This window comes from Schistocerca cancellata, chromosome 4 (genome assembly GCF_023864275.1).
Source record: "Schistocerca cancellata isolate TAMUIC-IGC-003103 chromosome 4, iqSchCanc2.1, whole genome shotgun sequence".
In the NCBI taxonomy this organism is placed as follows: Eukaryota; Metazoa; Arthropoda; class Insecta; order Orthoptera; family Acrididae; genus Schistocerca; species Schistocerca cancellata.
The window spans coordinates 138,882,991-138,899,712 of NC_064629.1; the positions used below are offsets into that span (position 1 = coordinate 138,882,991).

The 16,722-nt window shown below is 39.5% G+C and overlaps 1 protein-coding gene across 2 annotated transcripts in view; it reads left to right on the plus strand.

Moving 5' to 3' along the window:
- Positions 1-16,722, plus strand: part of LOC126183212 (cyclin-T-like) — a 113,670-nt gene that overhangs the window by 54,512 nt on the left and 42,436 nt on the right. For both annotated transcript variants that reach the window (XM_049924996.1, XM_049924995.1), the window contains exons 6-7: positions 3,988-4,182; positions 4,806-4,902. In XM_049924996.1, the coding sequence (XP_049780953.1) occupies positions 3,988-4,182; positions 4,806-4,902 (292 nt within the window). The remainder of the gene's footprint in view (positions 1-3,987; positions 4,183-4,805; positions 4,903-16,722) is intronic.

The following is a 16,722-nucleotide window of genomic DNA, read 5'->3' on the forward strand; positions in this document are numbered from 1 at the left end:
TAACTCATATCTGCATTCCATGCAGTGTTGACGTATTTTGTGGGAAATAAATGTCCCCCAGGCGTGTCTGCACAGTGCATCTCCAGTGATTCATAAGGCATGCTGTGGAGGGTTAGTATAATTTATAAGTTTATGAAACACCCTGTAGTTCCTTCTTGTGAAGTAATGGGGTAGACAGAGGGAGGAATCACTTGCACGATCTTTAGTTTGCAGACCTGTGAAGGAAGGAACTGCATGACCACAATCCAGCTGCCTACCTTCCTTGCTCTCTGACACCCTCAGGACACGTTGTGTTCCTTAATGAGGCTTTACCACACTTAGACTTGGTACACATATTTAATATTTATGTTTAACCCAGATTGTTTAAATACATGTTAATTTTAATATTATAACATTAAAACAATATTTTTAATAATCCACAACTTTCCTATTACTTGCAATGCTGAAACGATTAGTCCTAAAGAAAAAAGTGAATGGGACATTATTTTAGGAAATGTAATGTATTGTAATTGTAATGGGAAACATTTTTGCTAGGAACGGGGGGGAGGGGGGAAGTTTGCCTGTGAAGTATCGTTGAAATCCCAGTGTTATCTGTCAGGCAAAAAATACTTTAATGATCATTATACAGGGTGTTACAAAAAAGTACGGCCAAACTTTCAGGAAACATTCCTCACACACAAAGAAAGAAAATATGTTATGTGGACATGTGTCCGGAAACGCTTACTTTCCATGTTAGAGCTTATTTTATTACTTCTCTTCAAATCACATTAATCATGGAATGGAAACACACAGCAACAGAACGTACCAGCATGACTTCAAACACTTGGTTACAGGAAATGTTAAAAATGTCCTGTTACAGTAAATGTTCAAAATGTCCTCCGTTAGCGAGGATACATGCATCCACCCTCCATCACATGGAATCCCTGATGCGCTGATGCAGCCCTGGAGAATGGCGTATTGTATCACAGCCGTCCACAATACGAGCACGAAGAGTCTCTAAATTTGGTACCGGAGTTGCGTAGACAAGAGCTTTCAAATGCCCCCATAAATGAAAGTTAAGAGGGTTGAGGTCAGGAGAGCGTGGAGGCTATGGAATTGGTCCGCCTCTACCAATCCATCGGTCACCGAATCTGTTGTTGAGAAGCGTACGAACACTTCGACTGAAATGTGCAGGAGCTCCATCGTGCATGAACCACATGTTGAACGTAGGTGGAAGAACATAGGGCCCAATCAAGACATCACCAACAATGCCTGCCCAAACGTTCACAGAAAATCTGTGTTGATGACGTGATTGCACAACTGCTTGCGGATTCTCATCAGCCCACACATGTTGATTGTGAAAATTTACAATTTGATCACGTTGGAATGAAGCCTCATCCGTAAAGAGAACATTTGCACTGAAATGAGGATTGACACATTGTTGGATGAACCATTCGCTGAAGTGTGGAGACCCGTGGAGACCAATCAACTGCTGATAGTGCCTGCACACGCTGTACATGGTACAGAAATAACTGGTTCTCCCATAGCACTCTCCATACAGTGATGTGGTCAGCGTTACCTTGTACAGCAGCAACTTCTGTGACGCTGACATTAGGGTTATCGTCAACTGCACGAAGAATTGCCTCATCCATTCCAGGTGTCCTCGTTGCTCTAGGTCTTCCCCAGTCGCGAGTCATAGGCTGGAATGTTCCGTGCTCCCTAAGATGCCGATCAATTGCTTCGAACGTCTTCCTGTTGGGACACCTTCGTTCCGGAATCTGTCTCGATACAAAAGTATCGCGCCACGGCTATTGCCCCATGCTAATCCATACATCAAATGGGCATCTGCCAACTCCGCATTTGTAAACATTGCAGTGACTGCAAAACCATGTTCGTGATGAACACTAACCTGTTGATGCTACGTAATGATGTGCTTGATGCTAGTAATGTACAGCAATGAGTCGCATGTCAACACAAGCACCGAAGTCAACATTACCTTCCTTCAATAGGGCCAACTGGCGGTGAATCGAGGAAGTACAATACATACTGACGAAACTAAAATGAGCTCTAACATGGAAATTAAGCATTTCCGGACACATGTCCACATAACATCTTTTCTTTATTTGTATGTGAGGAACGTTTCCTGAAAGTTTGGCCGTACCTTTTTGTAACACCCTGTATAAAAGGGCAAGATGAAAAGCTTTTGGCTTTGCATGGTGTTGATGGTGGCATATATGAAGTTTCATTTTAGTTATGTTGGTACTCGTTACACGAGAATGTCAGTCAGCTGTCAACTTCATTTGCTTAATGTTTTTCTTGACAAATATTCTCAAGTAGTCTTGTTGGGCATGTCAGCTCTCAACTTCATTTGCTTAATGTTTTTCTTGACAAATATTCTCAAGTAGTCTTGTTGGGCATGTTTTCTTAAAATGAGGTGACTCCAGTAACATGTCACCGTAAATTTCTTTTTTGGACAGTAAAAATTAACCCAAAGTTTATGAACATGTGCACGAAATTCACACCTTCATTTTTAACAGTTAAGAAATAGGTGGCTGAACTTAAACACTGCCACACTTCTCTTGAAACTGATCTATGTGAATAACATCCCAAAACTGTATCCACAGATGAAGTTATTCGTAAAGTGTATAATTGAATACTTAATGACTGATGGTTAAACAGGTGTTTAAAGCTGACATCATACTCATACCAATAGAAGGGATGTAGTAAATTTTACATGAAAAATTAACCGTGAGAAAGTTTTGTGCAATATGAGTGGCACATTTGGCGAAAGATGACCAAAAGCAGATCTAAAACTGGCTTTTGTGAGTAATGTTTAAACTGTTTTTATATATTCAACTGATTTTGTGTTCATATTTGTTATTGAAGATGCTGCAAATTTATCAAAAACTGTATATAAAGAGACTGATGTCATTCAGCATTGATAGTAAGCTTCCTCATTGCCATAATAAAGAAAATCAGGTGAGGTGGAATAAGAAAAGTATGTTGTAATAACTTTTAAGGTTATGTTGAAGTACAATTGAAGTACAATAAACTGACAAATGTTGTCCATTTATCTCCCTCAGAACTAAAATCAAGGTGCGGATGTGTAGATTTTGACACTTGTTCTGTGATCAAATTGTGACACATTATTGTGTTTAGATGTTCCTCCTTAATGTATTTGCGAGTATGAGCTTATCAGTCGAGAGGTTATTGTACGAAGTAACTCACACAAGAGTTGTATTGTCTTCTGCAGACATAAAATAATAAATGTAAACAATCTGGAATAAAATGTTTATTTTTATGGCTTGAATGCAATGCTATGAAGAAGGTGAGCAGTTGGTTGGTCGGTTGGTTGGGAGGAGGGGACAAAACAGCAAGGTCATTGGTCCCATGAGATTACGGAAGGATGGGGGAGGAAGTTGGCCATGCCCCTTCAAAGGAATGATCCCAGAATTGGCCTGAAGTGATCTAGTGAAATCATGGGAAACCTTAAATCAGGATGGCCAGACACAGGTTTGAACCATTGTCCTCCCGAATGAGAGTCCAGTATGCTAACCACTGCACCACCTGGCTCAGTGAGCTGTTAACGCCAAGTTAACTGCAATAAAAAAAAGTAGAACATTTGAGCTTTCTTCTGACACCAGCAGGAAAGGTAGTGAACTTAGAAAGTTGTTTAGCATCCAGATAAGTAATTTTTTCCCTTGTGTAGCAGGAGTAGTATGATATAATTTGTGTAACACATTGTTCATATATGGCGATTTATAAATTTTTCTGTATTATTTTTAAACAGATGTCCACATCAATTAGTTGTTTACTTCTTTCCTGTTATTTCTGGTAGTGGCAGCTGAATGTCAAGAAGAACTTTAGTTATAAATTTGCTAAATTATGTCTGGGAGGTCCCATCACATGCATGTATTTCAGATAATGTAATTTAAAACTCCTCCCACCTCCCCTCATATTGTCAGTATGCAGTTCAGTTTGACTTTTGTTTCTTCTTCTGTTAAACAGATACCTCAATCAAATGAAGGAAAAGATTGGTTTTGGTATGTGGACAAAACTGTCAGTCTTGATCAGTTGGAACAACTGACAGCAGAATTTTTAGTAATTTTTGACAAATGTCCAACAAAACTGAAACGGAAGATAATGAGTATCAGTGCTTCTCAAACAGCACCAATTCCGCCGACTATGGGAGGCTCTCTTTTCGTAAGTTTCTCACATCTGTTAAGATATGTCAGGTTTAGAAATCTTTGTGTAAATATTTTGTTTTTGCAATAAGTTTACTATGAATATCGTAAAACTGGTTTCAGTTACTGTCTTGCCGTTGTAATTACAACAATAAAAGACTATCCTGTGTGTCTCTGCTTTGCACATCTAGTTGAAATAAGTGTATTGCAATGTAATGCAAAGTGTTAGTAATTCAAATTTGGAATTGTGCTACATCTGTATGTAGTATCGAGATGTGTGTGTGATATTTTTTGTGAGTGTGCTTTAATTATTTTATGTAGTGTTTGAGTACCTGACTATACTTGTTGAAATCCTCTCTGAAACTTTATGAAGACTGTGTTTGTGACTGTATGCTAAACTGTTGAAACAGCTAGAACTTGTGTGTATTAATCACACAATATTTTGGAAATTACCTGGAGATGAAGAAAAGTCCCCAAAATGTTTTTTGACAACAAACATAAGTTTCTGTGTGTGGCTACCAAGTGTTTAAGGGTGATTGTTAACTTTATGTTGTATAGATATGAATTTTTGCACAGAAATTATGTTAAGTTTATGTAATAACTACAAATATTTATACTGTAGCAATTATTGCATCAATTTAGGATTCAGAACCTCGGAAAGTCAAGCCATCTGAAGGAGCCAACCCAGCAGGAGAGGGTCTTGGTTTCCAGCAGTATGGCCAAGCAGAGCTTAAACATGGTAAAATCAGCTGTGATACTGAAGTTTTCTTTTGTAATTAAATCTCTCTCTCTCTCTCTCTCTCTCTCTCTCTCTCTCTCTCTCTCTGTGTGTGTGTGTGTGTGTGTGTGTGTGTGTGTGTGTGTTCCTCCTCCCCCTCATGCTCCTCTTTTTATTTTTTATTTGGGGTCATTCCCCTCCCTCTCAATAAAATATATTGCATGTTTTATTTAGTTAGAAGCAGTATATAATCTTTTATGGCAACCATTTCCTTAATAATTGGTTTTACTGTCTGTCACAAGCTGTATGTTAACCCCCCCCCCCCCCCCCCCCCAACACACGCGCATGCGCGCACCCACACACACACACACACACACACACACACACACACACACACACACACACACACACACAGTAAAAAGCAGTCTTTGACCTAGGCTGTTACAATTTGCTCGTTGAAAGTCTATGGTGTGAAAATTTTCTAATACTGTGTTGCACAGTAGAGCAGACTGTATGAAGCAATGATTTGCTGTTAACACAGATGTGGGTCTTTGTGGTTTACAGTAATTGCTTAAGAATACTGGTCTTGTTTCTTGACTACACACAGCATCTCTTAAAGTTTGTTTCAGTCAATGCCCACAAAATTTATTTAGTGTCTGTACCATTTTTGACAGACCAACCTTTATTGATGCCCTGTAAATATTTCTTGGCCAACAGCTGTGTCAAAGAATTTAAGGAGTCAACATTTTATATTGGCAATGACTAGTCTGTCGAAATTGGTACAGCCACTTAATATTTGATGTGAGCATTTCAGGAATTGAACTTAAAAAGTAACGCACTCAGTGATCCTCTTAACCATAGTGTGCCAAATGTGCAGAAAATTTGTGTCATATACTCATTGTATAAATGTGGAAAACAGATGTTACATGGGCAAATTTAAAGGATCAGCTTGTCACTACCTTTCCCACTGTCTTCAGTTCTGCACAGACATATTGTTCATAACTACACAAACTATACTATAAAGCAATGAAAATGGTGCCTGGAGGGGCATGTGTAGAAGGAACTCCTCCTTTTCTGCCTGCTTAACGTCTCTCATGTTCTTGCTGTACACATCAATTGCCGCAACCCAAAAGTCTTGGTCAGCTTGTGTGCAGATGAACCCGGCAAACTATGTCATCAGACAATGCATTTATGTTCAGTACATCAAGAGACACGCACTTGAAAATGAAATGATACTCAAATCAGCAGGTAGAACATTGTAATAAAGATTTTGTAACCAGAAGCAGACAATGACTTATCTCAAACAATTTATTATGGCCGTGAAACCATATGTTGACAAAATGTTTAGAAAATATTGTAGTGAAATGGCAGCCTCTAATGTATTCTCGTACATTTTAGAAGATTTATTACAGCCAAATACATTAATATTGCTCGTCTGTTAAATTATACAGCTATAGTGAAACCCCGCTTGTACACTTTTCAAGGGACTAAAAAAAGTGGTGTAAAATGTGGGAAAATGTAAAAAGTGGAAAATAATGTTTTAAGCATTAAAAGTTACGTATAAGATCCCCCCTTGCTTTTTTGCACTTTATATGAGATATATGTACATAATAGGCATGAAACTACTTACTAGGGGCTTATTATCTAATAAAAGCTGCCAATTTAATTGGAACTGGTAACTGTGTGTGAAGAAGAAATTTTTGACTTCATTTCGTACATCATAATTGATGTTTTTGGGAAGCTTGCAATTGTCATTCATTACATAAATAATGAAACATTCCACCAGTTCCATATTTTTTTCTTTTTTTTCTTGTGCTTAGCGTGACATTTTTTGAGAATTTATTCTTGCTGTCAAGTATTATTCTTGCTGTCAAGTACAAATATTTACATAAGTATTTTGTGTGGTGTCTGCATATGTGGTGTTCAGCTGTCTTGCACTGTAATTGTCTTTCTGAGGTTATCAGGCACTGTGCCTCCTCAGTTATATAGAAAACCACACTCACACACACACTATCACTTATGTTGTTTGTTTCTGAAACATCACAAAAAAATACTTACATTAAGATTTGCACTTGACGAGAATAAACTTTCAAAATGTGTTGCTAAGCGTGGAGGGGAAAAAAAAAAGACGTGTAACTAGCACTGTATTTAAACCAAAGACATTTGTCGCAAAGTCAGCAGATGTGTCAACTAGTGCCAGATGTGGCCAAATACCAAAACACACTAAATATGGTTTGAATAATGCAAATCAAGATGATCACAGCAATCATGAATTTGCGCATGTGCAGTAGTGACAGTTTGGAAATGGTTGATTGTGTGAACATTCAAGTGTTCCTTAGATTTGCATGTTAATTTTGACCTCTGTTCCCCAGAAGTAACATCAACAAATGTGTTGCCACAGTCACCATACACCTGGGAAGATGACAGGAAAGGGAGCAATGTTCACAGATTTCGGGGGGGGGGGGGGGGGGGGGGGGACAAAAAATATAACATTTAATGTGTTTATTGCTGTTTAATTGTCTTGTTCAGAGGACTCGTTTTAAGCAATGACAATTCCTTAAGTGAACTTTTCTTGGGTGCTTTCCTCCAGAAAGTCATTTTCTGGCAGGTTTTCAGCACGGTATTCACACTTAATAAAGTCTTTCACTGTGACATCATCAATTGCTTCCTCAAGTAAATTGTGCACATCATTCATTTTGCAGTTTCTGGATGCGGCCTTCCCATTCACTAGGCTCATTACATTTTTTATTTGATAATGTTGACAGTGGTAAGGGGGCAGCCTCATGACCTTGTTTCCCATATCTGCTGCTAAGCTATCAAGTTCATATTTTTTTTGAAGGTGCTGCTGACGCCATACATCCTCTGGCATCTCCAATTTTGTATAGCAGGTGCAATTTCTTCCTTCTTTGTACATGAATTAGGAATTTTCTTTTTTTTTTTTTCTTGAAGGTAATTGGCGTTATCCATGACATCTTGCAAACCCTTTTCTAAAGCCCACAATAAATCTAAATGACATTCTTTAAATTCACTACGATTCATTTCTTCATGATGGTCACAAAATGTAAATTTTTCTTTGCACTTTTCATGAAATCTTATGTAGATAGTCCTACATGACAGGCAAAAAATCTTTTTTTCTTTGCCAGTCCGCACTTTCAGCTGGCCATTGCCTTCAAAATCCTCCCAGATGTGCTCTATGGCGTAATTTTGACTGAACCAGGTCTCATCGAGATAAATAGTAGGGCAACAGTTTTCTTTTCTGATGTATATTTTTCTTAGAAAAGTAGCCATAACTGCTAAAAAATGTGATCTCTCCATTAGAATACCTCTTCCATTGATATGTTTTGTGTGTCTAAATCCCAAAGATTTCAGAATTCTTCCACCCAAATGGTAGCCCCACCCTCCCCCTGTGAAAGCACTCTTGTAATTTAAAACATTTGTTGTCTATTTTGCCTTGTAAGACACTTGCCACAGTAATAAAATTCCAATACAATATGATGAACAATGTCTATTTGGAAAAGTCCAGATCCATGACAGTTCTTCTTCACTAATATATTTTCTTGGAGATGGAAACTTTATTCTGAACCACAGATTTCCATTATCCATGCTTCTGCAAATATTTTCAGTCTGGTTTGTAGCAAAACACCACATGCCTTTGCTGTTGCAGTCTTCAGTGCCAAAAAGAATTCGTTTATTCTAGCATAAAGAAATCTGTGGTTTGCTCCCTTTGTTTGTCTCGGTGTGTGTCGAAACTGTTCATCTTGACTCACAAACAAAAATAACAATACTATGTGATGAAAATTGCTGCTATCTTCACAAACGTACACTTCCATGCAGTGCAAGCAAACATGAATGAATGCTGGATAGTGGATAGCAACTAAGTTAAAAAGCCATGCTAGGTGCAGCATGAATGAAGCATAGTATTGTCACATAAACCCTGATAACAGTAGGTGTTTCTTTGGCAGCTGTTGCTTTTTATGATGATATCTGGACAGCACCCATGGCTGAAATGACACTGTGGTAACAGTGTGAACATAGAGTTAGGGGCCAACTGGACTAGGCCAAAGACTTCTCTCTGGCATTTATCCCTTAGAAATGGAGGGAACGAGGAGCTGCTCCCTAGTATGACGACTAACCCCATCCCCCACATTTGAAAGCCCTCCACCTCACCATGTATCTCTTTTTGGTCATATTATTCACACTATTAGCCCCTTCTTTGAAGTAATTATTACTCTGGAGTCACCGGACCTAAAATTTTTGTTTATTGTACAAAATATAACTTCCCAAGTTCAAGGTTGGTAGTTAATTTTCCAAATTTTGTTGGAAAGACGTAATCTAGTAATGTAATTTTCCTTTATTAAATAACATTTTAGTGTGATGCTCATCCTCTACATCTGTATATGATTAGCTGTTGTATGTCTGCTTTTTTAACAAAATCAGTTTTATTAAGCACAACTTGCTTACTATTCCTGACTCTTCGGGAAGTACACAAAACAAAATGTGTCTGTAGATGGGTACTCTGAATGTTTGGTGAATAATGCATATGTAACTGTTGGCGACCACTGTTTGTAGGTTCGACTGGGAGAACTTTGATATGAATCACTGTCTTTGTGCTCCCATACACCATCAGCTCAACCACTGAAAACACAACAGTTGGTTGAATGGTTAGTGAAGACAGCTCACGTCAGGCAGACCAGCAAATTTGTGTGCTAGCCAAACCTCTTTAGTGTGTAACAGTGAAGTCCAAATCACACTCAAGGAGAAAACTATGTAGCACAGCATTGCCATCAATAGGTGCACTGGAGAGCATGCTGTAGATCTTGATTGGTTGACAAGTGAGAGCGGGGCAATCTGCAGCAGCCATTAAATCTGCTGTGGGTGTTTTGCCATGTGAACTGGCACTGGCAAATGTATCCTTCCATGCTGCACCTAGCGAAGTCGCCAGACTTAAGAATAACTATATGAAGTGACCCATCAATATGTCTGGCCAGATTAAAAAAGTAGCACCACCTGCTTTCTTCCTTGTAGTTTCCACTTCAGTAGGCTAATACTGTATATATAATTTTGAGAGTAATTTCCTTTTAGTGTTTGTGGTTATTGGGGACATGTGTGGGTTCTTTGCTTCCTTGATGTTCATATCAAAGAGTAATTCTGACTTCTTTACTTTCTGGCATAGTATCCCAATTAAAATGCAAGGGTGGTGTTACCACCTCAACCTTCACAACCATTTTCCTCAGATGGGACCTTTTGTAGGCCAATGGCCTTGCCACAGTGGTAACGCAGGTTTCCGTCAGATCACCGAAGGTAAGTGCTGCCGGGCTGGACTAGCACTTGGATCTGGTCTGCTAAGCGCTGTTGGCAAGTGGGGTGCACTCAGCCCTTGTGAGGCAAACTGAGGAGCTACACTACCGCTCATTACTTTCAAAACACCCAGTCAATGACATCTAGTTCTCTGTAGATAAGGTCTAATACCAGGGGTACAGTTGAGGAAGCAAAGGAATAGTACAACAGTTGTACACATAATGGTTTTTGTTTGTAGTTATCGAGATACAATAGTATCCAACAAACTATGTTGTGTTCGTAAATGTGATATGTTTGTTTACCTAATTGTCGATGGATGCTGCATTTGGTGCACTTTTGTTGTTCCCTGTAGTGGTGTAATGTCCGCATTGAATGGCAAGCATTGCTACAATACACAACACGTGGTTCCTGCATGTCAGTTCCTTCGTGACATTGAAGTGTGCTCACTGAAGTATGGCTCCATGAGTGGAGATATCCATAGAAAAACGTGCTGCAATTGCAGCACTTAGCCAAGCAGGTTTATCTATTCACCAAATTGCGAAAAGTGTAATGTGTCTATAGGGGGAGTGCAATACATCCTCCACCGCCAGAAGACAACGGGTAATAATAATGACATACCACGACCAGGATGACCTCGTAAAAGAACTAAAAGTAATGATAAATTTAGCAGAATTACCAGTAAGAGAAATAGACTCAAAACAGTGCCCCAGATTTGTGCAGAATTGGTAGAAATGAACACGACAAAAATATCTGTTGCAACAGTAAGGAGGAGACTGACTGAAGCCTGCTTGAAAGGATGTGTCACAGCAAGAAAACCCGCTTCCAACATCCATAAATAAACAGAAGAGACTTGAATGGGCTAGAAGACATCATATTTGGACATCGGAAGAGTGGGCGAAGGTGTTATTCACCGATGAATCCAAGTTCAAGATTTTTGTAACAAGAAAGAGAATATTTGTTCACAGATTTGTAGGGGAAAGGCTATCCCAGCAGTGTGTTCTACCTACAGTTAAATGCGGTGGAGGTTCTATTATGGTTTGGGGATGTTTTGCCAGAGATAGAGTTGGCAACATTGTGGAAATAGAAGGATATATGGATCAGAAGCAGCACTACCGCATAGTTCAGTATCATGCAATATGAAGTGGATTGCATTTAATAGGGAAAGGGTTCACCTTAGAACAGGATAATGACCCAAAACATCTGTGGGCATACTGTACGAACTACATTGCATCAAAGGAAAAACAGAAAGTACTGAATGATATGGTACGGCCATCCCAAAGCCCCGATTGTAATCCCATTAATATGGTCTGGAATGAAATGGACAGACGTATCAGGGAAATTAATATATCCAGAAAGAAACATCTCTGGAATATTAGTAAGGATGTGTGGAATCATATGGATTCACGATACATACAAAAACTGATTAACCGCATGCCTCGAGTTAGTGAGGCAGTCATTAAATCCAAAGGAGGATACTTTGATGAAAGTAAAATATAATGATTGTGATTGTATTATATATGTGGAAGTTAATATAATTATATTTTGTGAGAAATAATGTTTGATTTGTGTTGTAAATCTGAAATATCAGGATGTATCGAAATTAATGAGCAGTAGTGTACTTGATTGAGAAGTAGTGGGTCCAGTCTTGTAAACTGACATATGACCGGGAGAGTGGTGTGTTGACTACATGTCCCTCCATATCCGCATCCAATGATACCTGTGGGCTAAGGATGACATGGCAGGCGGTCGGTACCACTGGGCCTTCATGGCCTGTTTGAGTGGGAGTTTAATTTAGCTTAGTTTTGGACCTTTTGTAGACTGAGTTAGACTCTCAAAGACAGTGTCTCATATTGGAAGATAGTCTCTTAAAATAGATGAAGACATTTACAGTGAACTGTTACATGCTGGAGTTTGCTTTCAGCTCTTGCTCCGGCAACTTAACTTCAAGCTACCTGCCACTTTCCAGATGGGTGTGAACCCTTCGCCACCTTGGCTTCGTGTGGCCATCCTGTCCGCCTGGGCTTTCATTCACTTCTGAAGAGACTACTCCAGCCTCGCCCTATTGCCTTCACTTCCATGACCTTCGCTCAGAACTTCGCAATAGTACATTTGTGTACACTGATGGCTCTTCAGCTGACAGTGGTGTCGGGTGCGCCTTCATCATTGTCACCAACATTTTTTGGTATCAGCTTCTGGAATACTGCTCAGTATTTACAGCAGAGCTTTTCACCATGTATCAGGCCACGCAGTGCACCCAGCAACACAGGTTTTTCAATTGTCATCTGCTCCAACTTTCTTAGTGCCCTTCAAACCCTCTGTGTGTTGTACACTGTCCATCTCTTAATGCAACAGGTCCAGGAAAGCTGTCACTTGCTCACTCTTGGTGGAGCCACCCTGATGTTTATGTGGGTTCCTGGTCATGTTGTTCTGACAGGAAACAAGGCCGGTGACGCTGCCGCCAAGGCTGCCGTCCTTGTACCTCAGTCCGCTAGTTTTTATATTGCCTCCAGTGATCTCTGTGTTGCTGTCTATCAGCAGGCGGTGTCACTTTGACCTCATGACTGGTTCTCCCTTCATGGGTACAAGCTCCGGAGAATTAAGCCTCTCTCATTGGCTTAGACGACCTCCTCTCAGCCCTCTTGCTGCAAGGAGATAATTTAGGTAGGTTGTGTATTGGGCTGTCTTTTTAGCCATCGCCATTTGTTAAGTGGTGCTCCCTAATCATTGTGTGCTTATTGCCCTCAACCGCTGATGGTTTGTCATTTCCTGACGGAATTCCCCTTTTTTAACCAGTTACGTTCTCATTTATATTTTCCGTCTGAGTTATCGTCCATTTTAGCAAACTACATGTGGGTTGTAGATTACGTTTTATTTTTTATTCATCGTAGCGGTATGGCGATGGACATTTAATCTCTAGTTCAGGACCTCTGTTTCTCTATGGTGTATTTTATGTACATTTCTCCACATCCCTGTTTTTAGCTGTCTTTCCTTCGTTTGATTGGGCTTAATGTGTAGTCGTTTTTAACTCCTTTTTTTCCTTAGTGTTCTGCAGTTCTGACATGGGTATGTATGACCCTAGTTGGTTTTGCACCCAAAAAACAAAACAAACCAGTGAATTGGTTTAGCACAATTTACAAAGAATGATGATGTAAGTCAAGATGGCTCATCCTTTGATGACGTGAAAGAAATTTTGTGTTTATTGAATTCACAAAGTATTTTTGTGGGAATGTTTGCTCGAATAAATGCTACAAACATTGGCCTGACGAGACTGAGTTTTGAATACCATTTATGGAGACATACGGTTCTGTATGCAGACAGCAAATTTTGGTTGAAGCTGATGAAAGCCTTTTAGTATTTGGATATAAGTTCGTGTAATAAGTTTTTTGCAGCCGGAAGCAATGACAGGTGTTTGGCAGATGGTGTAAATGAATTATAAGAGCCTAAATAAATTGGTCTTGAAGATATTTTCTTCTGAGAAACCATAATTATGTTTCAGTGATCACTAAATGGTCCATATTCTGAAGGGTAGGCAAAGAAAAAAAACTAAGTGAATGAAGATGAATGGGAACTAAGTGAACGAAGATGGATGGGAAGTTGAAATGTTGGAACTTTGGGTTACAGTGGCATATCACAACTTTTCAGTATTCACGACTCAATTTTTGATCATAATTTTAACTCCCCTCCCACCACCACCTTTTTCCACATGTGATTACTTTATATACATTTTGATGCTAAAGCTGCAAAGTTAGAAACCTTACCAGTTATCAAGAATAAGTAAATTTATTGCTTGCTTTTTTGCAACACTGATCCACTACCTTGACAAAACCGGAAACGATGACCCCCTATTCCTCTGTCTTACAGGTAGTGTGCAAACATACTCCCAAAGGTCTTTCAGCTGCCGAGGTAGTGGTGTTCGTAGACTTCATGGCAAGTGTTGAAGTCAAAAGACAGTTTAGTAATAATTCGCTCTTTGAATTTTAGTTGTGGGAGTACTGATGAGTTTTCCACACTGAAAATGAACATTTCATGTACCATCAACATTCTCAACTTCCTACAACAACCCAGTTTTTCTGCATTGACTGCTTTAAAGACAAAGATCTCAGCTAAACATAGAAATAGAATTAAGAGTGTCTATGTTTCGTATATTAAATCCTCGTTCGAAAAATGTTGCTTTGCAAGCCAGATCCAAGGGAATCACTTATAATTACAGAACTTGTTTTTAGTGTAGATTGAAACATTAATTATAGAATCATTGTGCACTACTAAACAGTCCAATTTTTCGTGCATTGTATCAGTGTAAATGTGAATCTTAAGTTTTTATTATGTCAGAATGTATTCTGCTTTACTTTTCTTTCAGAAAATTAATCTGTTTATGACTTCATATTTTCTTCTTTTCAATAATCTCATGCTCTCTGCCCCCCTACCACCCCCCCCCCCCAACCCCCACCCCAATAGGGGGTGTGCCCTACAGGTTGAGAATGAGTGAGTTGCAGGGAAAGTTATTGACTGTAGCAGAGGGCATAAAATGCCATGTTTGGGGGAGGGGGGGATCGACAGTATCAGCAAATGTTAATTTATTATGTGCAAAAGAAGGAAGATTATATGGAAGTATATCGTTTTGCATATTAAACAAAAATCACCAAAATTACTGAAAAGTTGAGTGTTGACTGTGATCAGACTCATATTCAGCACATGGCATGGAATAAATAAAATCTGAAACCATAGCTTGAGGCAAAGAATTTATACGATGGTTGGAACTTAAATAGTGGAAACTATTTATTCACAACCGATACAAAAGAGTTACATGTTTGCACCTGTTACTGTCCTTCAAAGTAGTCACCAATGTTGTGTAGAACCCGTTGCCAGCGATGTGGAAGGCGTAGTATACTGTTAGCAGAGCCCGTTCTGTTGATGGTGCGAATGGAGTGGTCTAAAGTTATGGTGATTCTCGTGTATGACTGTGTTGGTGTTATCCTAACGCATTACGTTCCTCCACGGCAGACAGTCAATGCACAGTATTACTGTTCGTTTTTGAAGCATCATCTATGACTAGCTTTGCGAAAGAAGCGGTGACACTTTCTGCGCAACCCACCCATCATTTTGCACAACAATGCATGGGCGCATACAGCGCAAACTGCGGCTGCTCTGTTCGGTCGATGGGAGTGGTAAGTACTGTACCATCCACCATACTCCCCGGACTTAAGTCCTTGTGACTTGATTTAATTCTGAAGATGAAGGAACCACTTCGTGGCATTCGCTTCAGAACTGTTCCAGAGATTGGACAGGCAGTAGACCACTCCATTCGCACCATCAACAGAACAGGCCCTGCTAACGGTATACTATGCCTTCCACATCGCTGGCAGCGGATTCTACACAATGCTGGTGACTACTTTGAAGGACAGTAACAGGTGCAAACATTTTACTCTTAGTTAGTAAAATCATTTGTCTTACAAAATTGGTCTTAATGTGTGACACTTCAGGGGAGAACAACGGTGAGTGCCTCTCGGGAGCATCCCATATATGCTGTACAGGATTAAGAGATTTAAGTCGGCAGTTGGTTGGCATTGAAGATGTTTATGCGTGCGACAAACCCAGTGATGCTGAGTGTTGTCATCTTGCAGGATTGTATTGTTACCGACTTCCCTGATATGATATATGAGGTGTGGTTATGAAGTAATGGGACTATTGCTTAAAACATTTTGTTTCAAAAACATACGTATTTAGTTATCACTGTCAATATACCTTCTCCCTCTATCCCTGTAACACTCCATGTGAATTTTCCATTGATGGAAGCAGTGCTAAAAGTCGTCCTCTGTGAACTTCTTGATGACACATGCCACTTTTTCTTTCACTGCTTCAGTGGACTGAAATCTTGTTCCTTTTGATGCAGAATTGACCTCAGGGAATAGATAAATCACATTGTGCTAGGTCAGGTGAATAATGCGGGTGGGCTAACACTGGGATGCTGTACTTTGCTAGAAACATCTTAATAGGTGATGTGGTATGAGCTACTGCATTGTCATGATGCAGAACTGGAGACTTGTTCTGCCTCATTGTGGATATTTTTTCCACTGAGTTGAGCAATAACCTCCAGTTAGTAATGCTGATTAATAGTTTGACCTTCAGGAACCCAGTGAAGATATACAATTCCATCAATGTGCGTGTGAAAAAAATCCTCATTTTTGGGTCTCGATATGCTCATTCGAACTTCTTTTGCTCTCGGTGACATTGGTCCCTTTCAGTGCACGGATCGATGCTTGCACTTCACGACAGGTATCTGAAATCTTCATAACCATTAAAGTGTAAGTGCTGTTGCCACTGCACATGCACGGAAAGGCACTGTTCAGTGCTAATACATTTGGCAGCCTTCAGTCTCCCACATGTGTCTGTTGTTGTTTTTTCCGTGTTTGTGTTACTAGTGTGCAATGACTTAAGATGAAAATTATGATGCCTTTTAGTACATCAGAATTGAAAGGCAGGAAACAGAATAGTCAATCTCTGGAGATTGTATGTAAAATTTTAATGTTTATGGAAGATGAGTTC